Here is a 27,881-nt window from a genome sequence, read left to right as displayed (position 1 = left end):
TCCAACCCCCTGCCCCAAGCTGTCTTGCACCAACCTTCTGGTTAACAGCCAGAGGCGCTGCCGCTTCCTGCCATTGGGGGATCCTGAATCACTTGAATGATTGTTTGCATTTTGGAAATGGTATGCAGCGGCCCACTTTGGACTTTCAAATTTCAGCAGCGCCCTGTGCGATGCCAAAATCTTGTGTTTTATTTTCCTTTTATTTCACAAGGTGTATATGCCGCTTGATGCTAATAAAATCTCAAAGTGGTTTGAGAAAGTGGTTTAAAGAAAAAAGAAAAAAGAGAGAGAGAGAGAGAGATGGTTATGGTTATTTTGGTGTCCCGATGTTTTCTCCCCTGTCCCTGTTAATCCTCAGCATCAGCTGCCTCGCTCATCCACTTGGGTGGGCGACCCTGCCCTGCTCGCTGCCCGGCTGGCTGGCTGGCTTGTTTGTTTCTTCAGGAAACGTGGCCTCAGCCCTTTTGTGGTGCTGAGTGCAAAAAACAGACGAAAAAGGCGCCCTCAGCAGCCAGCCCTCGGTCCCTCCCTTGCTCGCTGGCGACTTTCTTTGGGCGGGCGCGCGGGGTGCTCAGGGACACGCCTTCCGCCGAGCAGAACAAAACAAGCCCCGCTCTCGGGAGGCTTGATCCCGGCCAGCCTGACGGAGAAAGAGCCGGAGCGTAGAAGAGCAGCAATCAGCATTCGCCAGGTAAGCGCCAGGCCCGACCTTTTCCCTCCTTTCCCCGCTGTTCCACGGGCGGGGCACTTGGGCAGCCGCGGCTCTGCCTTGGAACGGTTGGTGGCAAACGCCCTGCTGCTGCTGCTGTTACTGGTGCTGTTGTTCCGGCTGCAGCGCGCCTGAATAAAGTTCCCTTGTTTTGGCGGCGGGGGCGCCATGTCTTGCCGGCGCGCCTCTTTCCCTTATGCCACTTTGGGGTTCTGATCCCCGTTGGTTTCCCCTCCGAAGCAGCCGTCTCTGCGACAGGAGTGTGCGTAAAATGAATTAATAAAATCCCTCAAGACACAAGCCCTGTTTGCGCCCTGAAAACGCGCGCGCGCGCGCGCGCGCGGGAGAGGGTGTTACGCGAGAGTAAGCCGCCCTGAATCCGGTAGAGCTGAGGAGCGCTAAACCAAACACTGTCTCCTCGACTGTGAGACTTGATTCGCATCTTTTCTCCCCCTGCAGGGAAATGGTAATTATTTGGGGTCAATATGCAATTTTAAAAAGCGTTGCAACACACTCAGCCTTACTATCTGACTCTTGGCTTTTCGATTCAGAACCTGGTTTGCCTTTAATAATAATAATAATAATAATAATAATAATAATAATAATTTATTATTACTGTCGGAGTCCAGCTTGTAAAACACATACTGGGGCTGCACTCCCAAAAGCAAAGCAGACATTTAAAACAATATACAGCAATGGCTTACATGTTAAAATATGTGCTAAATGCATAAACACATAAAATCTTTGGGGGAAACTACCATAGGAAATTGGCCCAGAGTCACCCATGGGTCTGAGTATGGGGTTTTTCTTGACAGAGTAATTTGTATCTGGAAACCTGGTTTTGTCTGTGTGAATGCATCTTAAACGTTTGAATGGGACCTCCTTTTTTGGAGTGGGGGGGCATACTGAAGAAAATTCTGCTCTGACTCCTCCAGAGCCTACCTTGATACCTCTGGATAATCCAACAAATTCATTGTGATATAATATCCAAAAGGCATGTGGCTATATTTCATTCTTATGTGATGCTGATGAGTGATGTGTTTCTTCTAAAAAGTACATGGTGGGTATCCTGTAGACGGTCTAGTCCAGTGCAAGAAATCCAGAGTTTCAGCATCCCGATCAGATGGCTGTCCAGGAGAAAGAGCTCTTCTCTGTTGTTGAACTGCTCCCCTCTTGAAGTCTCTTCCTATTGTTCAACCCAAATCTACCGCCTGTAACTCAACCCACTAAACCTAGTCCTGCCTTCTGCAGCAGCAAAGAACAAGTATTTGCCCTCTCCTGTGGGACAGCTGTTCAGGGTTTGAAGAGTGCCTTTGCATTTCCTCCCAGTCTTCTCGTCTCCAGCTTAATCACATCCAGTTTCCACAACCTTTCCTAACACAACTTTCTATACCTCTGTGCATCTTCACTGACCTCCTCTGAATTGCCTACGTAAACGGATGTGGAACCAGTGGTTGTCCAGATGCGACTGAACTGCATCTCCTGCCATCCTGATCATGGGCCATGCTAACTGGATGGGACTTGGAAGTCCAGCAGCATCTCGAGATCCACAGGTTTCCCATCCAATTTATAGCTTCTTTAAAGTGTGGTGCCCAGAGTACATGATGGAACATACTGCGTGACACACCTTCTTCTTTGGCGATCACTCGCAGCTGAGTAAGATTTGTCTTCCACAAACATGGTTTTAACAATGAGTCCATAAGTGACTGTGGAGGCCAATTCTGGATCCACATCCACTTCCACGGTGGGGACATTGGTTTCCAGGCGGGAGTTGATCACGGTGTGGATTTGCCAAGCGTGGCTTCCTCTTAGCATGTTTCTCCCTTGCGTCCTGAGTTCGAGTATCTTCAAAGCCCATGACACCTTTGGTAAAGGCTGTTCTCCAACTGGAGCGCTTGCAGGCCAGTGTTTCCCAGTTGTCAGTGTTTATACTACATTTTTAAAGATTTGCCTGAGACAGTCTTTAAACCTCTTTTGTTGACCACCAGCATTACGCTTTCCAACTACTGTACAGTACATTTGCTGTACAAATACAGTCTGTTGAAATCTTGCTGGCATTAGTATTTAGGGTGGTGTATTAGGTAAATCCTTAATTTGAATAACAGAAGGAGCAGTTCTACTCCTTGATAAAATACCCCAAGGCTATTATTTCTATTGTAATTATACACTGGCAATTATCTTCAACAGAAGTTGCATTCTGAATTTGTATGGTTGACTAAAAACTTCAGAGCTATTTGGAACCACACTTTCAAAAATATTGAGCATGCTGAGTACCTGTTGAACACTTGACTTCTTTGCAAAAAAAACAACAACACCTGGGCCTGGCTGACTTAGAATACATTGTAAGGGTTTGTGGAACTTCAGTTTAGTTTTCATTAGTATTACTGATTCTCAGTATACATCCTGTAAATATTCACATTTTAAGACTGGAAATGAGGTTAGGAGATTGTTAGGACTAGCTCTGTGCACATAAAAGAATGTTTGGCTTTTTAAAAAAAAATTTTTTTGAAGCAAGTACTTTAGATTGCCAGAGCTTGTGTTGGGAATCCTTATCTACCCTGAACATTGAAAAGTCAGTACTGTATTGAAGCCTGTTGTGGAAAGGTACTGGGCAGATAGTAGAGTGAGTTGTGCTGAATGGAATTACTATAATCTTGCCTTTTCTAGTTGCAGTACCTCTTTACTTAAGAATTTGACTGTTGTTTAGTACTAAAGAATGTCCATTTATGGTAAAGCATGCTATTACTCAATGATCTGATAATTGCATGAGTGCCTGTGTTCCTTCCCTAGCAGACTTGGAACCTTCCTGACCACAAGTGACTATTAGCTCCAAGAATGTGGCAAAACAACCACAGATAACTTTGTGAGTTTGCATTAATCAGCTTTTTCCTCGTGAAATAATTAGCCGGATTGTATAGTGAGGCTACTCCAGGCCTCCTGGGTTCAGATTCAGTTCTTTAGCCATTTTGCCAGCCTCAGTTTCTCATTTGTAACATTAGTGATTTGCCTTAGAATCATGATCACAATAATAAGATTGACACACAGGGAATTCAAGTGCTTCTTAAATGAGAATTACTTGTAGAAATTGTAGAGGGAAATGGGATGCTAGGCACACTAGCAGTGGCATACCTAGGCTCCCTTGCGCCCTTGGCTTGTATCAGCAGCTCTGAAGCTGAGAGAGACCATGGACCAGAAACTCAAAATGTTAGCTTTTCATTGCTTTTCACGCTCCGCCCATGACTTCCTCTGTGGCCATGTGGGTCGGGTCTACTCTGCTCCTCTCCTCCTTCATTTTTCCTCCTCCACCAAGTCTTGCCCACTTTTTCTTCCCTCCAAGCTCCAGTGGGTGCTCCCCTTACATTTCAAATACTGCCACTGGCCAACTGGGCAGGGGGCCCCACAGGGCTGCTGCAATGACCCACACCAGCAACTGGATTCCTCCACCATGGTGCCCAGAGGAGCCTGCGTACTTGCCTGCCACCCAGAGCAGCTGGGGAGCAGACCATAGAGCATGCCAAAGGGCTGGCAGGCTCCTAGCCACTCTGAGTCAGAGTGGAGAGGCATGATTTTGCTCCCCTCTGTGCTTACTCCCAAGGTGGAGGCCAACCTGGCCAACACGTGGGTATGCCCTTGTACCTCAGCCACACTTTCGTAATGCAGACTTATGAGGATTGTCTCCCTTAAGTACGAGGCAGCCTCCCAATTCCCCCCATATCCCCTTGTCATTGGGACTTCTAATTCTGGGCCCTGAAAAGTATGCCCTGCACCCACTTCCTGCCTTTTCTTTTTTCTCTTTGCCCCCAAGTCATGAATGTGAATGAGCTTTAGAACAAAGCTCTTGTAATTTACATTTAAGGAAGCATGGGAATTTTCTTCAGAAGCTGCAGTTGACAGACTAGAACAGCCTCTTGGGCTTGCCGATCAGAAGGTGGGCGGTTCGAATCCCCGCGATGGGGTGAGCTCCCGTTGCTCAGTCCCTGCTCCTGCCAACCTAGCAGTTGGAAAGCACGCCAAAAAAGTGCAAGTAGATAAATAGGTACCGCTCCGGCAGGAAGGTAAACGGCATTTCTGTGCACTGCTCTGGTTTTGGTGTTCCGTTGTGCCAGAAGTGGCTTAGTCATGCTGGCCACATGACCCGGAAAAACTATCTATGACAAACACTGGCTCCCTCGGCCTGAAAGGGAGATGAGCGCCTCAACCCCAGAGTCGTCTGCGACTGGACTTAGCTCTCAGGGGTCTTTTACCTTTACTTTTTTACCATCACCCCCAGGCAGCATGACCAATGGTCAGGGATGATGAGAGTTGTGGTCTTCAAAACAGCCACATGCTCCCTACCCCAGGCACTGAGTGTCATTCCACCTTTCCCCCACATTTGTACAGATTATTTGGTTCTCACTTCCCCAGCTCTAATTTAACTTATAAACTGTAATGAATCCCATTAACGTTAATGGGACTAAAGTGGGTTAAATCCAATTACTTTAATTTTGTTATGGATAGGGATGTACAGTTAATCTCTTTGTTTTTCTAAAGTGCCATTTATCAGGCCACCTTCTGCTGCTGTTTTAAACTTAGTGGTTGCGATCTCATGCTTCATTAAATAATTCCTTTCAACGCTTTTTTTATTCTGCCAGTTTAACACAGATCAGTGCTGTTCTGAAACCGATTTCACCAGCAGCTGACCTGCAGTGTATGCCCTTTAGTGCATCCGACAACAAACATATGAATATCTTGTGACTGGTTTAGTGGTGTCATAATGCAAAATATACATGATTTGAAGAGGAGCAAGCTTCCCCCACCTGAGAATACTTTCTTCTTCTTTAAAAAAAAGTGTCTAGCTGCAAAGGAAGTCAGCTTCCATTACATGCTATAATCAAGTAGCTTGTGGTACAAGCAACTCCTGCAGCTTCTTCCTGCATTATTGTTTTGTGAAATTTCCCCTCTACAGTTCTCCCCTCCCCCTTCAGTATCATGACACGTTGTGTCCCAGCATACAGGGGAAGGGGGAAGAATTTATAACAAAGATGGTACAGCTATATTTTCTGGTTCCTTGATAGACGGATGATTCTCCCATATTAGTATTGGATATATTCCCAGTGGGCTCAGCCACTGAGTGTTCTATTCCTATTGTGCTTTTGCAGGTGGTGACTCATAGCTCAGAAGGAATCCCTTCCAAATGATAATGTAAACATCCGGAAAGCATCAGATAATCCATTTTAAAATGATACGTTCTGGCAATTGTCTCTTAGATTAGACATACAGCCATGGGAAATAGAAATACTGATATGCATTTGATACTTGTGAATGCAAAGTTGAGATAAAGCCTACTTCCTCATGTAGTGTGGGAGACTACTCATAATCTTACTGAGGGTGGAAAGACAAATTTCCTGTTTCAATTTAACAACCGTTCCACGTCGAACCACATAATTTCTGTAGTTGGGTGCAATAGGATTTGACAGGCAAGAAGGGAAGGCCACCATTTGAATAGAACAAAGGATTAATTTAAAAACTGTAAACAATGATTTTGATCTAACTAGATAAGCACCACCACCCATATCTGTATGCTTATTGACACATTATTTTTAGAAATGAACCAACAATTTCTGCTTAAACATAGCTGGTTCCTGCCTGGTGCAAAACATTTAGTGTGTCCTTTTGATTCATGAGTGGAAAGTTCCGACTGCGTTTGACCTGCTGCTGTTGTCACCCTTGTGTGGTTATACAGTACTTCTTTATTATTGCAGTGGGACCATAACAATGTATTCAGGTGCTTCCCATCTTTCTGGGCATAGCTGCCAAGTTATCCCTTTTTTAAAAGGGATTTTCCCTTATGCTGAATAGGCTTCCTTGCGAGAAAAGGGAAAACTTGGCAGCTATGTTTCTGGGAAAGTATTTAGGTTTAGATTACATTTATTGGGTGTCTTGATGGCTGTTCCTGAACTGCTGTTCTCTATTTGCAAAGTGCTGAGGACTACATTTAAGCCTTCATACCATATGGAACTATGTTGGTGTAGATTGTTTACAAAATACAATATATCTACACCCTATGCATATTTTTAAAAGTGTGCAATTCAACATGAAGCCATGAGAAATGCCACATCTGCAAGCATTTCAGCTTGGCAGACAGAATAATCCCCTTCCCCCCCGTGCACTGTTCTGGGGATTCTCCCAACCCCATAGAGCCAATTTCAGAGGGTGAATGGGGTGTTGAACCCCATTGTGCAAACAGAATTCTAATTAAAGGAGCAATTTAAAAAATTGTTACGTAAAGGAATATCCTGTCGTCATATATATGGTGTGTTTTCACTGTAAGCAAACCACTGGGAGTAAACTATATCAATAGCAATCCTGACAAATCCTTAATCAGTTTTTTTAAAAAATTCAGAAATAACAAAAGATACACAACAGCAGTTTGCACACTAATATATTATCTACTTTTGAAAGATAATATAAGGGAGACAAGAGTTAGAAGAAACAATAACTAATGAGTGGAGTAAGAGAGGACAACAAATAATTTACAATTACAGTGTGAACTTTAAGTATGTTACTACTGACCATATGGTGTTTATTGTAAATAACATTGTTATTTCCTAATAGAATAGTGGTACTCAGATCCATCCCAAAACAGAGTAGGGTAACCTTGTGTCATACCTCCCCTTTCTACTGCTTATCATATTTGTGAGTTTTAATTGAAAGGGGCATATCCCACAACTCTATTCATTTATGGAAAGTTGGTTTACCTTCTTCCAGGTATGAGCTGTTATTAAAATATGAGTCACTGTCTCCAAATCCCCAGATCAAACTTAGCCTACCTAAAAAGGTAACCAGTGAGTCCAGTGGTTCTTCAGTTTTATGACACCCAGTATATGTCATATTAATTCTGTTTTCAATGTGAAATATTTGTTAAAGTTAGCTGTTTAATAGTTTTAAGTATTACAATGATGGATCACAATACTTTGCTTTATCTGAGTTTGTGTTTAGTTCCAGTACTCTTTACACACAAGCAACCCCAATCCAGTGATAGCAGTGTGCATGTGGATAGGAACCTTGTGGAGAGTGCAAAAAGTGTTTGGGCCATTCAAAGCTGACAGCCTCAATCTTCTACTTGGTGGAGGGAGCAAATTTAGCTGTCCCCTTCCAGTTGAGGAGAGAGGATAGTGCAAACTCAGGCCATAATTCCACCCCAAATTGGTGCATTTTAAGCTGATAACCATTGAGCAGCTAAGTTCATACAGCTGCTCACAGGCCATGTACAGTACTGCTATATATATGTATTTCTGGATTGGAGCAGGGTTTTTTTTTTTACCTTGGTGTGGGAATAATGCAGCCACATCCTAAAGCCATGAAATGGTGCTTTTGCGCTCCACTCTCCAAGTGGTATGCAGGCACCATGGCAAGATCGGCTAGGCATAACGAGCCGGATGTAGAGTCTGTACTTCTCCCCATACCACAAGATAGATGGTCCTAGGAAGCCAAGCCAGCCATGAGGAACATCTCACATACATCACAAGTTATCCATTCCTGAGGTCATGCCAGTCCTGGGAACGTCTTCATCCATCTTTAATTATTCATTCCCCAGGAGCTCAAACTTCCCATGGGAAACATGCATACTATGGAGAACAATAGGGTCTGAGCATAGATGGGCATAAGTGTATTCTGCTGATATTATTGGATAATGCTAGATAGGTGTGCTGTAATGATTGGTTTATGGCTATTGCATATGCATTTATTATACCTAATAAATATGTGGTCACGAGAGAGCTCGGGGCTCTCGTCCCACGGTTGGTTGATTCTATCAGTTGTCTGTCTTCCTTCACGAGAGCCCACCACTTGTAATAAGCCTCGGTGCTATACCCTTTGCTGCTACATCTGGCTGTTAGCAGCTGGCTGTTACTTTGTAACAAGCCTTGCTGCTACCCTCCAAGCCACTCCAAGCTGCTAGGACCCCTGGCTGTTACATCTTGGCAAACCTTATTGAATCCTCTTTTATTAGTGGAGTTGTTTGAAACCCCTAAGCTTCTCGATACATACCCCTTTTGTCATTGCATTTTAAGATACATTAACTTAAGAGCTGCTTTTTCCCACATCTTCCAATCTTGTTTGGCATTGGCAGTGTTGTTTGGATGGAACAGATACTTAAGATTTGTGGGAAGCATAGAATAAAGCCTTGGTTCTTGAAATATTATATGCTGTGATTATTTAAAAGCAGCGCTGCTGAGAATGCTTCACATGCAGAATCATCTAACTAATTAATCTTCTATTTCACTTAAGCTTTATCCTTGTTAACAGCCTTCCTGGAACCTGAAGCTGTTGGGAGTCACAGCTGAGTCGGAGAGCACATGCTTTGTATAGAGCAGGGCTCAGGTTTGGTACTTGGTGATTCCAGTTAGAACAGGACATCCTATGGGCCTTCAGATGTTGCTGGACACAAACTCCCTTAAGCTGCAGCCAGCATGGCAAATGGTCAGGAATGATGGAAGCTGTAGTCAAGCAAGGGCCACAGGTTACTTACTCATTCCTGAGTTAAGGGATCTTGGGTCAGGAGAGATGGTCCAATGTCTGACTCAGTATAAATGGGTCTCTTTTGAGTCATTCTAATTAATAATTTGGACACACATAGAACTTGATTAGTAGTAACAGCAGTAATAAGATTGTGACCTCTAGAATGTGCTGCTGGATTCAATTTATTTCAGGATATGTCTAGCTGTGTCTAGTTATGGTAATCAGGTCAAGTTTAAGCCTCTTCTGTTTTTGACTTGATAGGCTCTCCCTTCCCCCTGTTAAATAAATTATTTTAGTGCTAATCCTAGCTACTGGAATCTAGCTACTGATTAAATCACTACAAATCAAATTATGACAATTTGGAAAATGCATAGATCAAATCCAAATAAAACTGTGTGTGATATCCTGGCCTGGAGAAGAATCTTGCAAATTGAGGACTTCTCACTGGCAAGGCACAATCCCATATATTTTCTCTTTGCATTTTTGTTCACTGATACTGTTGGTCTGCAGATTATTGATAGCCTGGATTTAGTATCTAGTCAATAATATTCAGTGGCTGGACAAATGTCTTGAACTAAACCCAATACACCCAATGATAATGTGCAATGAGTGAGTGGTTGGCAGTCAAGTAGCATTATGTATTCCTAACCAATCTTGAACCCCCAAAAGGGAAGTTTTGCAGGTGCAATTTGTCATGAGAAAAACCACGTGTGCAGAAACTTCTTTGACACAGCTACGAGAGGGCTTGGCCTCCTTTGCACCATACAAACAGCCCTGCATTTGGAGCATGCAGAGATCAGGGCTTTACCCCAGCTGCTGAAGATACCATAGACAATCTAATTATGCTCCCATCGTAAACGGTGCAGCACTGAAAGGTGCTGTTCTTTAGGGACACTCCATTTTATTGAAAGCCAGAGCTGGCCTCCTTCCTGCTCTGCTTGCTGGGCTATGCCCCAGCAGAAAGAAATGAGAGAAAGAGACTGAGCCACATTTCCTTTTAAGGCAATCCAAGGCTCCTAGCTGGAATTACTTGGCAGAGAGGGAGGGATACAGAACATGAAAAGCTAGTTTGCAGGATATTGAGGTGGGAAGGCTGAGACAGACAACTGAGGAAAATATTTAAAAAGGGCGCTCTGGTAATAAAACTGCTTTTTTCCTTTTACCTCAGTTGCTGCAAAATCTCCCAGCCTTAGTCCAGTGATTTTTTTTTTGGAAAGGAACTCTTCAGAACTGGATGAGCTTCTCAGGCAGCAGCAACTTGCAGATCAGCCAGTGCACTTCAGCCAGGGTCTGCAGCCCTTTGCTCAAGAGGGCAGACTATGAGTATGGGCAATTGTACTTGGGGAGATAGGCAGATAGATAGATGCCCAAGAACAGCCTTTAAATTAGGCAGGTGGAATGGAGAAAGGGCTACTGTACTTTTAACAGATGTGCAAAAGCGGAAATCTCAACAGGTGTGGCTTGTGCTGGGATGGAAAATGCTACACCAGCTGAAATCCCCTTGTTTACACAGGTGAACCTGCTGAACTCCTCTTGTTTATGCAACTATCCAAGCTGCAGGCTCCCTGTCCTCCTGAGCACCTGGCCTCCACATGTGAGATCACCTGATTTGCCTTGTTTGTGCCTAGTGCTGCCACGGGTGTTTTTTTATGCTTCTGTTTTGGAAGAAGTGTTATACTGTTGAACAAGTCACAAGGAGTTATCCGACTCACAAAAGGCAGAACTACAAATATATATTGGGTTATTTTGCATTGTCAGTAAAAAGAAGATGCTTACACCAAGCTGCTTTCTCATTCCAATGGATGGAGGAGAGAGAGAGATGTTCAGCTTTGCTTTGCAAAAACATAAGATTCTAAAATTTTAGTATAAGCTATCTTACTTTAAAAAGGGACGCGGGTGGCGCTGTGGGTTAAACCACTGAACCTAGGGCTTGCTGATCAGAAGGTTGACGGTTCGAATCCCCACGACGGGGTGAGCTCCCGTTGCTCGGTCCCAGCTGTTCGAACCATCCTAGCAGTTCGAAAGCATGTCAAAGTGCAAGTAGATAAATAGATACCGCTACAGTGGGAAGGTAAATGGCGTTTCCGTGTGCTGCTCTTGTTCACCAGAAGCGGCTTTGTCATGACCTGGAAGCTGTACGCTGGCTCCCTCAGCCAATAACGCGAGATGAGCGGCGCAACCCCAGAGTCGGTCACGACTGGACCTAATGGTCAGGGGTCCCTTTACCTTTACCTTTATCTCACTTAAAAGTGTGATCTGGGCACTCTAGATGTATATCAAGTTCAGGACCTCTTCCCCTTTTCTTCAGAGGAACAGATTGTACCAATTGGGCCTCTGCATGGAGAATCCACCTTGTGTAGATGTTTTTAGGCATTTATTAATTATTTACAGAATTTATACTACACCTTTTAGTCAGAAAGGCTCTTGGAGTGACTTCCAAACATCAATTCTATGACAGTCCCTGCCCACAGGCTCACAATCCAAAATGACATAGCACACACACAAAAAAGGGAATGGGAGGGAAGACGAAAAGGCAAGTTCAAGTACAAGTTCTTTAATTTACAGCTGATGTCAGTGGCAATTCTGGCTGTCCATCCCCAGGAATAGTTTTCTTCTCAGGCCAGATCCAGGAGCAGAGCTGGCGACAATGTCCAGGCCAGTAGGACAAGGCAGCTCCTGCCACACAGTTCTTAAGACAGCTGACTTGATGGCACAGTAGTTATGTGATAAGAGAGAGGGTGTCCCTTTTTGAACCATGTGGACATGATCAAGAATAGATGGACTTCCTCTTCAGTTCCTAGTTCTCTGAGTTCAGTCAGAGAAGCTTAAGAAATACCACTAACATCAGATTGATACTGTATACAGTATCACTAATTCAGGAAATGAGACTTCCTGCGCTCTCCAGCCATGCACTGCCCTGTTCTGTGTTCCTTATCTGTTTAATTTATTTTTGGCCTTGGCTCCATATTTCTAACCACACCTTTCTGTTTTATTCCCCCCCCCCCCGTTCTTTTGTAAGGAGTTGGTGGGTTTATGCACATCCTGGAACAGAATGTATCACTGCAGTATTGGCCTTGTGCCTGGATCATAAGACTTCTTTCATTCTAGGTTAAAAGCTACCTTGGACAGATTTGGCACTTGGATGGCCTCATCATTTCTGAGCCACTTGGTGCTTTATCTTAAGGTACCATCCTCCTTGCTTTAGCAAAATTAAGGTAAAGGCCATTTATTTTGCAGGAAGCTAATTCACAGGAAATGCTTTACTATCTGGATAGCTTTGCTATCCAGATCTTCAAAGCAGCGAGAATAGAGTTGCAACAGTCTGCCTTTAAAATGCCTAATGAAATTGAGGCAGCTTCTTCCACTTATTCCAGGCCCCCATTCCTTTTGTACATTTTGCTTCTGCTTCACCTCAGGTGCTAAATTCAGCAGAGATGTCCACCTTCATAAGCTCTGGGTGGTGGAGGTCCAGGAGAGGTCATTTTCCGTTGGAGCCCCTAAATTGCGGACCTCCCTCCCCACCAAGGTGTATCTGGCACCTTCATTGTACAGCTTCTGGCAAATGTTGTAGATGTACCTCTTTACCCTGGATTTTGACACTTGAGATGTATTTTTTTAGGATCCATCTTATTTCTGTCATTGTAAGTTGCTTTAATATTGCGTTTTAATGTTGTAACCTACACAAGGGCCTTACAGTGAAAGACAGGCGGGTGGGTGGGTGGAATGACTGGGTGCCTTGTTCCTTGCTCTTCTGTGGTGTCTAAAGGCATAATGTGAGTCTCTTAAACTGCAATGTGGCAATCCTACTAGACCTCCCCTCATCCCCATTCTTTATTTCAGAAAGTGAAAGCAATGAGACTTGGGTATCTGTAGAAATCTACTATTTAAAACATAGTTGGGAATTCCTGCAACTTATGCAGCAAGACTGTTCACAGTATACAAACTGACGCCTTCTGAATCTGTGCCATTAATTCCAGTGAGTGACTCTTGCAGGCAGTGGAGAGGTATTACAGGCATGTGGTATTTCTCATTATCCCACTGTTAATTTCCTCCCTCAACATTCTTGGAATAGAAGCTGGATGTGGAAGACGGGGAGCCAAGTGAAGGAAGCTACTGACATCTGAGCCCAGCACAGCTCTAGATCTCTTTAGTGCATGTCTGCAATGTACTAAAGTCAACAACGTAAACCAGGCATAGGCAAACTCGGCCCTCCAGATGTTTTGGAACTACAACTCCCATCATCCCTGACCACTGACCACTGGTCGTGTTAACTAGGGATGTTGGGAGTTGTAGTTCCAACATTGGGAGGGCCGAGTTTGCCTATGCCTGACGTAAACATACACCCGCCTCCATCATAACACGAGTGTGCTGTGAATGCATAAAAAGCAGTGCGTGCAGGAAATGCAAAGAGCAAGCCAAATAAGGGTGGCAGAATGCGGCTAATGATGTGGCAACACCCTTAGTTATAGAAATATGTGAGCTGTTTATCTGGGTCCACACACTACGGCCTGCAGTAAAGGTACTTTCTGCCACATCAATAAAGTCTGCAAACCATTCTCTTCACAGCTCCATGCAGGTTGACTATTGGGTTTTAATGGGTTATTTGAATGCATCCTTGGCAACTGGTAAGTCAGGGCCAGCCCAATACATTTGGGCACCTGATGCAAATGACAAAATGATGCCCCCCTCTTTGCCATGGAATAAGGGATGGATGATGTAAGGGCTGGTGTGTGGCTACTCTCGGGTAAAGACGCCAAAGTCCATCCTGTCTTTAACAGGTTTGTTGTGCATAGTATTTACAGTGCAGAGATGCCAAGAAACATGACCTACTTGTCACTCGCAGAATCCGGGAGTGGACATTTCCTGTTACGTGACCAGCATAAGAGCTTGGGCACCCTGAAATGCCGCCTCCCCTCCTTACGCTTCATACCGCACCTTAATTGGGGCAACGGAAGTGGCTGCCCCATGCCCTCAGCCTGTTGGCTGGGGCGGTGCATGGGCTCTGTAGCATCACTGAGCCCTCTCTCCTCCATCCTCCTAACTTCCTCCTCTCCCCCACCTGACCGGCTGCTGCTGCTCTCACTGGGCAATGTGCTGGTCAGGAGGAGAGGTGGAGGCTCCCGGTAAGGAGGTCCCCTGACAGGTGAAGATCTATATAAGGAACAAAGAGGTAATAAAGATCCACATCAGGATTTGCTGCCCCTGTGGATGTTGCCTCACCTTGCCTCATGGGTGGGGCCAGTCCTGCGGTAAGTTCATTGTGCTACCCCAGTTCCCCTGTCTTCAGTCAGTTACATTCCCCCCCTCATTTGTTCCCCTTACAGGATGCCGAACTGGGGTGGAGGAAAAAAGTGTGGCGTGTGCCAGAAAACGGTGTACTTTGCCGAGGAGGTGCAATGTGAAGGCAACAGTTTCCACAAATCCTGCTTCTTATGCAGTGAGTATGGCAACCCCAAGGATGTCTCTGGTTTTCTTTTCATGCAGACATGCACAATACTCTTGCCAGCATGGTAAAGAAATTCTGGGATTTCTTCAGTAGCTAGTAGGGAGTACGCTGCAATTTGGCGTTGCTGTTCTGCTGCCAGTGCAAACTAGCTCTGTAAGGAAGTCCTGCAGTCTAACTGCTATACAACACTGCCTCTCCTCTTTGGAGAGCACTGTAGAGCTACAGCGGAAGGTCGGCAGGTAGTAAGGTGCTGTGAACATAAATTATGTACATGGAAGAGAATCGTGTACATGGCCAAGAGCTCCTGGGACTAATAACCCATAGGCTGTATCCAGCCCCCAAAAGATTTTTGTGTCCCCAATTTGTCATTAAAAAATTCATCCACTTCTCTACTGGCTCTCTTGCTGTGATGCCATAGGGGTTTTTGTGTGTGCTTCCCAAGTCCCTCCAAATCTGTCTGTTTACTGAATTTAATAAAAAAATTGAAAAATGATTAAAGATTGTCTTAAAATAGTGTAGATAGCTGATGGAAAATTCTTTGGAAGGCCATCTTGAAAACTGCCCATGCCTACCACATGGGCCCTGAGGAGTCAGTGTGGCCCTCTGCTCAAAAACTGCTTTCCACTTTGTACACCTACCCAGTGGTCCCACTCCCAGCAACCCAGAAAATATCCCCCTTGTCTCAATCCTTAACTAAAGGGATAAGCCTTGCTTGTAGCATTCACTGTGGCTCCCACTACAATCATTGCAGTTCTCTGAGAATTCTTGCTTCAGATTTTGAACTGTGCACACACAACCTCGGTTAGGCAGTAGCTGTAAACATAGGCTTTAATGAGTCAGGAAAACCTTAAAAACTTTAAACTGCTGCTCAGAATGTCCCCCAAAACAGTGAAGGATTGCCTTCTCCAGTAAACCTGAGTAAAGCACACCAGTTGTTTCCCCCCAGATTGCAAAGGAACATGTAATCTGACTGTTCAAAAATTGGAGGGGAAAAATGTTTTTAAAAGCACTTTTTAAACTTCCTGCACATTTACCAATCTTTTATCAGATGAGTTTGAAAGCTGGAACATTGTTGCGCTCTTCATGTACATTACGTATGCCAAGGTTAAAATTATTGACTCATGTTTCAAGTTATTTTGAAAGTTAAAATAGTGAAAGTTTTTTTAATCCTGAAATCAGACTTGTAAAGTGCTATTAATGGCCAGAAATGTCACGAAATTTTTCATGCTCTATTATTTCATACGAAAAGGTTTCTGATGGTCCTTTTTATTGCATGGCAGGAGTAAGTGTTCCATGTAACTCAAAAGCTTTGTGTCCTACTCTGCCCTACAGTTCCTGTACTCTGCAAGCAAAACCATTGAATTTCCATGCACTGTAGTGCTAGTCATAGATGTTAAAAGGTTCTATATTAAATTGTTTCTTAATGGCAATGGATCTCGCTCTCTCTGTAACTCCATTCTAATTACAGGTAGATAGCCGTGTTGGTCTGAGTCGAAACAAAATTTAAAAATTCCTTCAGTAGCACCTTAAAGACCAACTAAGTTTTTATTTTGGTATGAGCTTTCGTGTGCACGCACACTGAAGTACGTGCACACGGAAGCTCATACCAAAATAAAAACTTAGTTGGTCTTTAAGGTGCTACTGAAGGAATTTTTAAATTTTGTTTCCATTCTAATTGACAGTGAATTCATAGCCAGAATTTTAAACCTGATAGGCCCTGCCTATTGAAGCTGAATGTCAAATGTACAGCCTCTTGTTGTTTTTAAATAAAATAAAAAGCTTTCTGTTCTTGTGCTCTGCTCTCTACTGCATCCAATGTTAGGCTTATCTTCACACTAATGCTATGTTTGTCTTTTCTTTTGCACTGTGTGTCTGATGACCTCCTGTGTTTGTGTGTTCCGCTTCTGAGAATCTTGTATATGCTTCAGCTTGTTGTGGTTGTGAATAAGCTAAAGAATAGCTAGTGAAAGGAAATGCGGCCAATCTGCTAATCTCAAAGCATTGAAGGAAATGCCCTCTTTAATGGGACTGTGTTGACCTGGGGCAACAGCTGTTCTCTAGTTTAGCAGCTGGAAAATGTAATTTTTACTGCAGATATGGACATCTTAAAACAAAAGTTGTGCTGCTCTCTTAGTGCACAATGTGTACCAACCTCTGGTCCCTGTGACCACATGAACTCACTTTGACCCTAACAAAGGAGACTTAACAGGAACAGTCTCATCTGTTGTTCAAATGACTTGCCTGTTCATGTATAATGTATAATGCGGGTGTGGAGATCTAATTTTTACATCAACCTTAAGTGAAGCTAGAGGGGGGAAATGTCTGAAGTAGGGGAAGAGCTGCAGCTCCTGGGAAAGGGCCATAGCTCAGTCATAGAGCATCTGCTTGCATGCAGAAGGTCTCAGGTTTGTTCCCTAACATGTCCAGGTAGGGCTGGGGAGAGAACCTTGCCTGAAACACTGAAGAGCCACTGCCAGTCAGTTTACAGACAGTACAAAACTAGATGGACCAATTGTCTATGCAAGTAACTGAACATGGTCTAGTAACGCTTGTGGACTTGCAGATATTATGGCCTCAGATAAGAATACTTCCAGGCTTGGGGAACCAGGAGACCCAAAGATCACACCATTTGTTCATCAGAGGGTTGATGAACTGCATTACCAGCCGTGTTACAAACGTGAAGTGAGATGAGACAGAATAAAATTGCCAAGCCATTTATTTATGAAACTTTTATACCACTTTTCTATTAAAAATAAACAGAGCAGTGTATTGTTTGGAACAAACAGTGAAGGATGTTGCATGGCAGGAAATCAGCATCAACATTCCCCTGAATATAAACTAAGCAGAGTCTTAATCAGTAAACTGTAAAGAGAACATGATAAAACAAAACCCTTAAAATAAAAAAGGATGTAGCTCATCAACCCCATTAGCTTTTACCAGTTCCAAATAAGATCCAAGCTCTGTTGTTTGTGGGGGTGGGAGGAGAAGTTCCTAAACATATCAGCTTCCTGGACAGTTCCTGAGGAGGGGCCTCATTTGCTCTGAATGAGAGTAAAGGGAACACACCAGCAATGAATCAGTTCCTGTTCCACTGATTACAACAGAGAGCAACATAGTTAATCAGTGATGCATTGTAGAGCACGTAAGTGTAAGTAAGTGGTGGGCTTGGGTTATATCAAAACAAACACCAGATTCTTCTTGAAGTGTGTGGATACGCTAAACAGCTGTCATCTGCAAACAACCCCAAACCTAGTCCTTTTTAGCTTTTCTGAGCTCATTGGTATGGAATGTCTGCTTCAGAACTACGGCTAACATCCTGATTTCAAGTAAATGAGAATGGCATCTTAGCAAGGCATTTGGCAGTGGCTTCTCAAAGATTTGTACATAGGGCTGAGCAAAAGGTGCCTTTGATATGGAGAGGGCAAAACACTGAATGGAAAGAAGGCACACTTCAATCCCCTTCACCAGAAAAATAGAACCAGGTATCTTTGATCAAAGCTGATTCCCCTTAAGATTACTATAATGATCTAGCAACTCAATATGGCATGCTGTTCAAAATTGCTGATTGTACAAGACATCCAGGTCAGGCAAATATTGGAACTCCACTCCAAGAAATGTAAGCTGTTTTTGATGGAAGAGAGTTTAGCAGCAATCCTCCTTTGATGGCAGCACATCTTGACACTCCTCCTCCTATTAATTCTCTCTGCTGGAGGGCTAGGCCAGTCAGAGGAAAATAGTACCATATTTGGTAATGAGGATGGGATATTCAGTCTTGGAGACCCATATTTAGTTGCAAGGTATAGAGGCTGTTGCTACTGTTGCTACTGTGGCATTCCTAGGGAAGTGCTCTGTTTTGTTTTTGCATTCTTTAAGAGTAAGACAATTTTATTTTGGGCTAAGAGGCAAACTCCAGCCTCCTGAGGTTTTAAAACTTGACTGCTGTTGGCAGTCTCAACATCTCTTTCTCTCTCTCTCTTTAAGGACAATATAGAACTCAAGGCTCTAATTCCTTTGCAGCTGGGAGAAACATAACATTAGCTCTTGGCCTCAGTTCTGATCCCCCTTATCCTTTGTGGCCATCCTTCTTCTCCTCTCCTCACCCTCTGCAGTTCTGACTCTAGAATCAAAGCAAGGGATAAGAGAGGACACCAGTATGAGTGATGCTGAGGTCTGAATGTGCATTTGAGAGAGGAAAATGTGTTTGACAGTGAAAATCTGACAGTGAAGCTGTCAGATACTAGATAGCCTTGTATTCAGTTGGAAAGCTCTGTCAATTTTCTTTTCTAATATTTTTTTATCGATTACCCATTTTTGCTGTGGCTTTTATACATTGTTATAAACTGTCCTCAAAATAGTTGAGTAGAGTAAATCCTCTTTTATCTACCTGTATCTTTTATCTATCTAATAGTCATTCATCAATTTTGAAACATTTCCTTCTGATACCTCTTGAGTAACACTTTGCCTGAGAAAGACAGAGCTTGCTTCCTCCCAGACAACATGCACATTTCCCCCCCTAACATGGCCTTGAGCATTGCTGTCTGACATCTGGCCCCAGTAACCAACAACTACATGCAGAGGGTGAAAATGAAACCCCTATAATTTTTGGGGGGAGGGGGTATAAATATACATCACCCCCTCACACTACCAATCTCCCAGCATCACCCACCCCTCACATTTTGCCAAATTAAATCCTCCATTTTACATACAAACAGTTCATTAATAAATCATTAATAAACAAACATAATCCATATCTCTTCTTTTCTGTCTGAAAGACTCAGAAGCAATCAAGATGGTATACACTGTGGTCCACCCTGTCTCTTTCACTGTTCAATCTCAACAAAATCCATATCTTCTCTCCATCCTCCCCCCCCTAAACTAATAAGTCTTCCTGCAGTCCATCCTGTGATCCTGAGTTCTATTACATCCAACTCCACAGTTTATTCTCTTCCGAGTGCTTAACAGACAGCCAATTCAGTTGTTCCCAATTTTTTCTTCTGTATTATTTTAATTTCACAATACAAAGTTCCAAGGAGGGGTCAAAATCCCTCAAGGTTGTTCCTCTCTGTCTTTCAGGCGAAGTCCTTAGTTATTTTAAAAAATCCATCGCAAAGAGGTATCTTTAATGTCACTCTTCCCAAAAACTTTACATTCCATTGCTTTAGGGGAGGGTAGATAATGCAGACCCTCCCAAAATGACTTAAAATATTGCCTCCCCTCCCCCTTTCCACCTCTCAAGCAAAGCAGAAATAAGCATATTTCATTCTTTCCAAACCTTTCCAAACAGATGGTTTTCTCCTGCAGCATAAATCAGGATCCTTTTTTTGGGGGGGGGTGCCTCTTTGCTTGCCAATTATGTCCGAATTAAATGGTATTCCACAGCTCATCACAGTAACTTGCTGGGGCTGCCCTTGGATGGAGCCATTGAGTCTAGCGCCCTCACCTTTCCGTTTGGGAGATGAGGATTCCCACCCACCCCACCCCGAACACACACAAAGTATTTTGACAGTAGCTCTGCTCTTCAGTGTCATCTGTACTTTGACCCTAATTCTCTGTGGCACTGCAGGTATTGAATGGCTACCCACAAATCTCCTCAGGTAGCTCCTTGGAGAAAGCAGGTCTGATACTTAAAGCTTCGGAAGGCCTTCTGACTTTTGCCTCTTCCTTTTCCCTTCCTTGCAGTGGTTTGCAAAAAGAACTTGGACAGCACCACAGTAGCTGTGCATGGAGAAGAAATCTACTGCAAGTCATGCTATGGGAAGAAGTATGGACCAAAAGGCTATGGATTTGGACAGGGAGCAGGGACTCTGAGCATGGACAGGGGGGAAGGACTTGGGATCAAACCTGAGCAGTAAGTTGTAAATCTTTCTGCAACTTGGTAACAAGTATTGTCTGCCTTAGGTGAAGATTTTATTTCTTGCTCGTGCAGAAGGGGTTAATTACTTCTGGAGAAGTCCCTATAATTCAGAGATAATTCTGACCCTATGCTGCTTTTGATTAAAATACCACAATGCTCTCTCATGTATGGGGAAAATCCCCATGACTGGCAACAATTCCCAAGTGCTTCTGGGTGCAGAAAAATTGCAGCACTCTGGTTATATCAATGTGTGGCCTGCCCCCTCTTAAACTCCCTAACTTATTGGCATTATCTAATCTAGACAAAAGCCAACAAAACAAGCCCCAAATCCTCTTTTTTCCAGGTTAACCTTGATCACAAGTGCCAGCTTGAATAAGGCCCTGTCTAGCAATAACTGTGCCAAATATGGATATTTTAGAAAGTGAAAAAGCAAACTTGGGCACTCTTTCTTAATTACAGAATTTTGGAATGACACAATTTCTGCACCCTCTTCTAAGCTTTAGTCCTTGACTACTGCTGTATTGAGTATATGACTGAAATTACCTGAATGAGTACCAGTCCAGATTCTCATCCTGCCAGATTTCTGTGATGTAAACAAACTCTGTGGTCTTGTCCCAAATGTCCCATGGTATGCAGCACACTGACCTGGTATTCACCAGCAAAAATGGAAGTTTGGAAACAACACTATCCTATAACTTATCAGTCCCTAGAATACTGATGGCAGACTGCTTTCCCCCCCCACTCCTTCCATAGCCACAAAGGGAATTGGCTGTCACCAATATCCTCCTTCCCTGCAGACTCTACAGTGTACAAACCTGCAGACATATAATGATTGTTTCCCTGTCTGGACTCCACAGGCCCCAGCCCCACCAGCCTACCAACAATCCCAATGCATCGAAGATGGCACAGAAGGTGGGTGGTGCTGACGGCTGTCCCCGCTGCGGACAGGCTGTGTATGCTGCCGAGAAGGTGGTTGGAGCTGGAAAGGTAAGAGTCTACTGTTAAGAGCTGAACCTCAGAGCATAAATCACACACTGGTGTCAGAGTAAATCAGAAACATTGGATGCAATGGGAAACCCACTTCCAGATGGGGTTTCCTGATTTGGGGCATACATAGTGAAACACACGCGTATGGAATTTTCCCACATTGCAATTACACTAAACTTGTTACGCGGGGTAGAATTTAATGTTGCAGTATTATGAATGTTCCATTTTTGGAAGCATCTCAGCTTGCCAGACAGAGCAAACTCCCCTCTCCTCTCCTCTCCTCTTGGGTTTCTTCCAATGCCCCCTGAGCCAATTGCAGGGGGCATGGGGAAGGGGGGTGGAGCCCCATTGCACAAGCAGAATCCTTGCACAGGGTTTCCACTCTTAGGCAAATCCTGCCCATGGAAACTATGATCTGTGTAAGAACTTCACGTTATAAGAAGCAGCTCTTGAGTGTTCAACAACTTTTTGTGAAGGTGCTCAAAACAGCCTTCAAAACCTATCCTCTGTCAGATTAGCATGGATATTTTTGTAATCTGTTGCAGAATCAAGACAGAAATGTGGCATCTTTTTGTTGCAGTGTACACTGATCTTTGGAACTCCTTGCCCTAAATTATGATTAAGGCTAGCAGCATAAATGAAGCTAAGCAATTACACAGGAATATTAATGAAGATAGTTGGGGTGTGTACATTCTCTTCCTTGGGTTGCATGCAAACCTTCAAATGCTGGAACCTAGGAATTTGGAATATTTCAGTACAAAACAGTATTTTGGATGGGAAGATGGGTGACTGGGCTGCTGGCCTCATGCATTGCAAGTGAGAACTACTGTCTCAAAAATGAGAACTACTGTCTCAAAAACAACAACAACAAAAACCTGACAATACTGTACCTAATGTAGGAGGCCAAAAGTGTCGTGGTGAATCCTTTTACTTACACCCTAATATCTTGTCTTCTATGTTGTCCTCAGTCATGGCACAAAGCATGTTTCAGATGTGCAAAGTGTGGCAAAAGTTTAGAGTCCACTACTCTGGCTGATAAAGACGGTGAAATCTACTGCAAAGGTAAGAATTTATATTTCAGGATGTCTTGCTTGTGTTAGATTTCTAGCGAGATGTGATGGTTAGTCATGGGTCAATGTGTCAAATGCGATGCTAATGCAAAGGGTGTTCTGTCCCCTCCAGGTGGTCTTGGAGGACCAAGATGCAAAATTGCCAAAAGTTGCTATAGATTCCTCCTACTATTTATAACTGTTCCTTGACATGCAGTGTAATAGTGAGGCCGATAATTTACCCTTACCCTTCATCAGTTTGCCCAGCTTGATAATATCTAATGGTACCTACAGGTATATATATATATAAACACATTTTTCATATCAGCACAGTGTGTCTTAAGGCCTAAACAACTTGTAATGCCCTTGTGTTGTGTAACTTATCGCTGACGCTCATTGTTGTTTTACAAAATTATTAATCACAGTGGGTGGGAAGAGGCTTCTTATCTCTATGCCTCTAGTGGGTTTTCCACTGAAAAATGCAATTGCTGCAGATTGCAGCCTCTACAGCTGCGTTTTGTACAAAATAATAATAATGAAAGTGTTTGAAGATGGAGTGGGAGAAGTTACATGTGTGTAGTTTGCCCCTGAAAAAGGAAGTGTAATTTTCCTGCTTTTGCTCAGTGATTCATGCTGTATGAACTGTTGGTTTGCTGCATAGCCAACACTTTGACTGTGTCTCTCTTCACCTTTTCTCCTTCAGGCTGCTATGCCAAGAACTTCGGACCCAAGGGCTTTGGCTTTGGGCAGGGAGCTGGAGCACTTGTCCACTCCCAGTGAAGAGCTGGCCCATGAGAGACCTTGAAGTCTCCTCTCCAGCACTGAATGCTTTGCCAATGCTGAACTCATCCAGACTGACCCTCAAGGCAATTTCACCAGTTCTTGCAAATGTATTAACAGTAACAGAATCTGCTGCTTTCCAGTGTATCACTGGCCCACCTCCTGTTTACTAGCTCAGCAGCCAATGATATAGTCCTGACCCATACACCCTACAAGGCACTAAAGTTTCCAGTGATCTGCAGTGGGCTCTAACCTACCATGGCTCACATTAATACAGTGGCCTTCTTAAATACAGTTTCACGCTTTCAGCCACAGCTGAAACTATATACAGCAGAGAGCATAGCCATTTCCTTATATAAAACACTGTGATAGCTTCTTCAAAACACCTCTTCCTCCCACCCCTGAGCTAGCAAAGGTTCTTTTTGTGAGAACATATTATATATTGTGATATTAAGTCTTACTGAAAAGTCAAGTGCAAAATATGAAGCTGATCAAAGATGATTGTGAACCACAAGGATAAAGAGCTGAAAACTAAAACTACTTAGTTTTGTACAAGTGATACAGAGAAAGAAAGGGAAAAGGTGTAAACATGCACAAAAATGTAAAGAAAGCACTTTTCTAGAGTTTGGAGGAACTATGCAGGCAAATCCTAAACTCTTGTAACCTTGAACATTTCATTTTCAGAAAAATTACTAATATACCGTAGTATTAAGGTGCTTTTTCATATTTGGGAGAATTTAGATCATAGCAGAATAAGGTTTCAGAGACTGATACACAGGTGCTTTCCCCAATGGCATTGCCCACCATTCCTGTCACTCCTAGAAGGTGTACAAGTTTGAAGGTGTACCACCAAAGTTTCAATATTTGTTACTTACGGCTACTGGGACCACTGAGAAGTAGAGGGTCTAGAAGTCCAATTTGCTGCTGCTTCATGTTATCATCAGTCCTTTCTGTGTCACTTCCCCCTTGAACAAATGGGTCAGCTTCACTTCTTTGCCTTGAGGGTAGCCCCTGTTTGTTCTTGTCTCTGCTTAGGGAGGTTCCTTGGGCAGGAGAGGACCTGCCGATCGCATTGTCATGGAACTACAGGCACCTGAGCATCCTGTCCAAACAAGCACTAAAAACAGGAGCTGTCAGATTCAATTCACTTCCTGCAAAGCTCTTAATGTAATAGAAGATTGAAGCCAGTGATTAACTGGACCTGTAGTGTATCATTTTATAGAGTTTAATAAGAGATTAAGGAAGATTCCAAACCACAGAACCAGTAGATCATATAATCATCTATATATCGGGTCTAATGTTTGCAGTCTTACTTCTTCCTTTTATGAAGCTCAGGGGAAGTCTTGCTTTCAAGGTATAAGCCTTCAAAGGGTTTGGAGCTTTTTAACATATAATCTAGGTCATGTGTCCCCCAATTTATTTAGCACAATATGGGTCCATATTAGTTTTCAGTGTGGTCTAAATGCACAGTTCATATCCTTCCCTTTAGGATGCAGCCTGAATAATGTTTTAATCTCTCCGCTTTAGGGGATTTGCATGAAATTAGATTACATTTCTGCGGGTCCATGCACATTTGTTACATACTTGCCAGAAAACCTGTAGTAATAACATTTTTACAATGTTCTGTTACATACTAGAGCAAATAAAATTCTATGTATTCAATAAAGCGGTTAAAAGGAGTTTGTGTGTCTGGCTCTCCTGTATTTAAGGAAGAGGAAACCTGCCATGAATCTGTCTGTGTAGGAAAGCCTGCATGTTTGCAGTTTCTAGAGATGAAGGCAGAAATAATGCATGCGGGTGAGGGAAATAATACATGCACAGAGATATTCTCTCACCCTCCCCCCGCCTGTCACTGTTGAAAAGCATTTGAATCAGCACTTTGAGCTGATGAGGGTATTTGTAGCTAGCAACTCTGGCAAAATTGGGGTGGGCCACCCAGGAATATTAGGCATGGTTTTTCAAAGGTGATTTGTCACAAGAGGAGCAGACCAGTCTGAATGCTGGAACTCTGGGTCTGTGGCAGCCCTCGAGCTGAAAGCAATTGGAAAGTGAACCTGCATGAGCCTTCCTTTAGGGCAAGGATGGTCAAGCTGCAGTCCAACAGCATTTGAAGAACACATTAGGGCTCATGTGTGCTTAGCACATTAGCCTGTGTGGCAGTTGGGGTCACTGTCTGTTTCATACACATATCCAAAATGTGATGTCAGGACAGTCAGAAAGCATGAGATTCTACTGGGTGAAAGATTCCTGCATTGCAAGGGGTTGGACTAGAAGATCTTCGTGGTCCCTTCCAACTCTACAGTTCATTGATTCTGTGATTCTTTGACAGGACTCTCATACAACCTCATATACTTTAGATCTACAGCTTTATCCTGGCCCTTCAAGGTAGATAACTATTTTTTTTTGTCATGCTGAAGGAGATTCCAATGTTTCACTCTTTCCTCTTCATTGTATTAATGTTTGCCTCTCATCCAGTGGAACCCCTTCTCCAGTTAACTTTCTCACAAACCAGAATGCCTTCTGCCACTGGGCTGTGATTTAATACCATTTCTTCCTCACAGACCTTCATTTCTCACTTGGAAGGGCAGCCCCCTACACCTACGTTTTGGGGGCTTGTCCTTTGTGTGGACAGAGCCTGGCGTTCCAGAGATTTCTCTTGAACATCTGGATTTGGTGCTAGAGCATTGAAGCAGAAATAGGAGACGCCTCCCGTGAAGGTTCATTGTGAGCAAACAAATCCCGCTTTGAGCCTGCCTTGTCTTACTCAAGTGGCCTGGTGACCTCTACTGGCAGTGCTCTGAATATTACACCATGGCATGCAGGACTCCTAGTTTCCACAAATATACAGTACCAGGTCTGCTATGAACATTTACATTTTGGATATTTGTTTTTAAAAATCTGTGGTAATGCAGTTACATAGATAATTTAAACAAACCCCATAATGATATGTGACATGTATTTCAAGCTGTGACATGTACTTCTTTCAAATGCACTAACTTTCAAGCAACAGTTTTCTTAGAAAAAAAATGGGTTTATTTCTCTAGGCTAGGTCTGTGCTACATAAAGTCCACAGGTCAACTGCAGCTCCATCCCTATTTGTGGCTTCTGCAGAAATTCCAAACACCCGTGGTTTTGCAGCTGATTTCCATCTCTTGTGGAAGTAGCTAAAGCCTATCCAACCCCAGCAAACTTTGGAGCGAAAAGAATGCCTGTTGTGCCTGTACTGTCCCTCCCAGTATTGCCCAGATTCCAAAAGCACATGAAGGAGTTAGTGACAGCTTTTTCATCCAGCAAATCAAGCTGCTTGGGCTCCCTTGTGCCCATGAAGTCTTCACTGGTGTGAGCTGCTGGGATAATGAAAGCATAATGAAAACTCGTGGGGACTTCAGATAAGGTGGTAGGGAATGGCAGAATGGGGTGGCAAGATGGGGAGAAAAGAGAATGAAGATTAGAGGAAGAAAAGGGGAGCAGAGATGGGGAAATGGGGAAAGGTAGGGATAGATGGGATTTGCAGATTTGTGGTGAAGCAGAAGATAGATGTGTGTGATTTGGGAGAGAAAAGTAATCTGTATGAAATGGAGAAAGAAAAGGAAGGGGTTAACAGAAAGGAGCTCAGAGAGAACTGTCATGGTGCAGAGAGAAAAGTTAGTGTATTGTGCAGAGAGAAAAGGGAGGTTCATCAAGAATGGTTAAAAACGTAGTTGAAAGCAACAAAAATATTTTCTCTGATCAGCTTAGCAGTGAGGCCCTCTTGAGCTAAGAAAAATATAAAAGGCTCTCTCTGTGGCGAGTTCCAGTTGCATGTAATCAATTTGTCAAACTGATCCTTCGGCATCTTGGACATCACTGCCCTTTAGAGTTTCCCCTTCCAGACTCTATTAAGTAAAACTAAAACTCTCAGATGTGTTTAAAAGGAGAGAATTCAACCTGAAGGGTTTCCCCTCACTATAGTGCCACCGTGACTAGGAAAGCTGCATTTCTGAGCATATGATGCCACAATCTTGTTCTTAGCTACACAATAGCTTCAATGCCCTCAATAATTTCTTACTTGAGCCACATAATGTGGGGGTGCCCACATCACTCTTCTTCTCCAAGGACTACCTTGTAGTGATTTGGCTTCTCCCCTTTGTTTAAATTACTTTCCAGACACTTTTAGCATTGTGCGGACCTGTTTCCTAATGGGAAATTTACTAGAAAAGGATTCATTTGTATGCACATGGAGTACTGCTTATGTGAGTCAGCTTTCATTCCAGACCATGGGAGCCTACAAAGCTCTACCATTGAAACAGCAAGCCATTTTTGTAGTCCATTTTTGCAGCCACCCAAGGAGCTGTTGCATCCTGCTTATGTGAAATACGTATTTATTGAGATGTGGCTCAACAGCAGAATAACTAAGGAGCAGTGCTCAGGATCTAACACAGAGGGACTCTTGCACTGCACACAACTCAATCTTGTCTCTCTGTCAGCATATTTAGCGGCAACCTGTGCTTTATTACTTTGTAAGCAAGAAAAATGCCCTTAAAAGATGTGGAGAGGAAGCCAGATGGGGAAACAGAT

The 27,881-nt window shown here is 43.3% G+C and overlaps 1 protein-coding gene across 1 annotated transcript; it reads left to right on the top strand.

Annotated features, from left to right (window-relative positions):
• The first annotated feature begins 533 nt into the window (after positions 1–533).
• CSRP1 (cysteine and glycine rich protein 1) lies at positions 534–24,167 on the top strand. The gene is made up of 6 exons (XM_035122568.2): positions 534–691; positions 14,533–14,645; positions 20,334–20,502; positions 21,366–21,495; positions 22,464–22,557; positions 23,248–24,167. Exons 2-6 carry the CDS (start codon positions 14,534–14,536, stop codon positions 23,322–23,324), a joined length of 582 nt encoding a protein of 193 aa, XP_034978459.1. The 5' UTR covers positions 534–691; position 14,533; the 3' UTR covers positions 23,325–24,167.
• The last annotated feature ends 3,714 nt before the right edge of the window (positions 24,168–27,881 follow it).

This window comes from Zootoca vivipara, chromosome 7 (assembly GCF_963506605.1).
Source record: "Zootoca vivipara chromosome 7, rZooViv1.1, whole genome shotgun sequence".
Classification (NCBI taxonomy): Eukaryota; Metazoa; Chordata; class Lepidosauria; order Squamata; family Lacertidae; genus Zootoca; species Zootoca vivipara.
The sequence above is the reverse complement of the archived record's forward strand: the minus strand, read 5'-3'. Positions and strand labels throughout refer to the sequence as shown.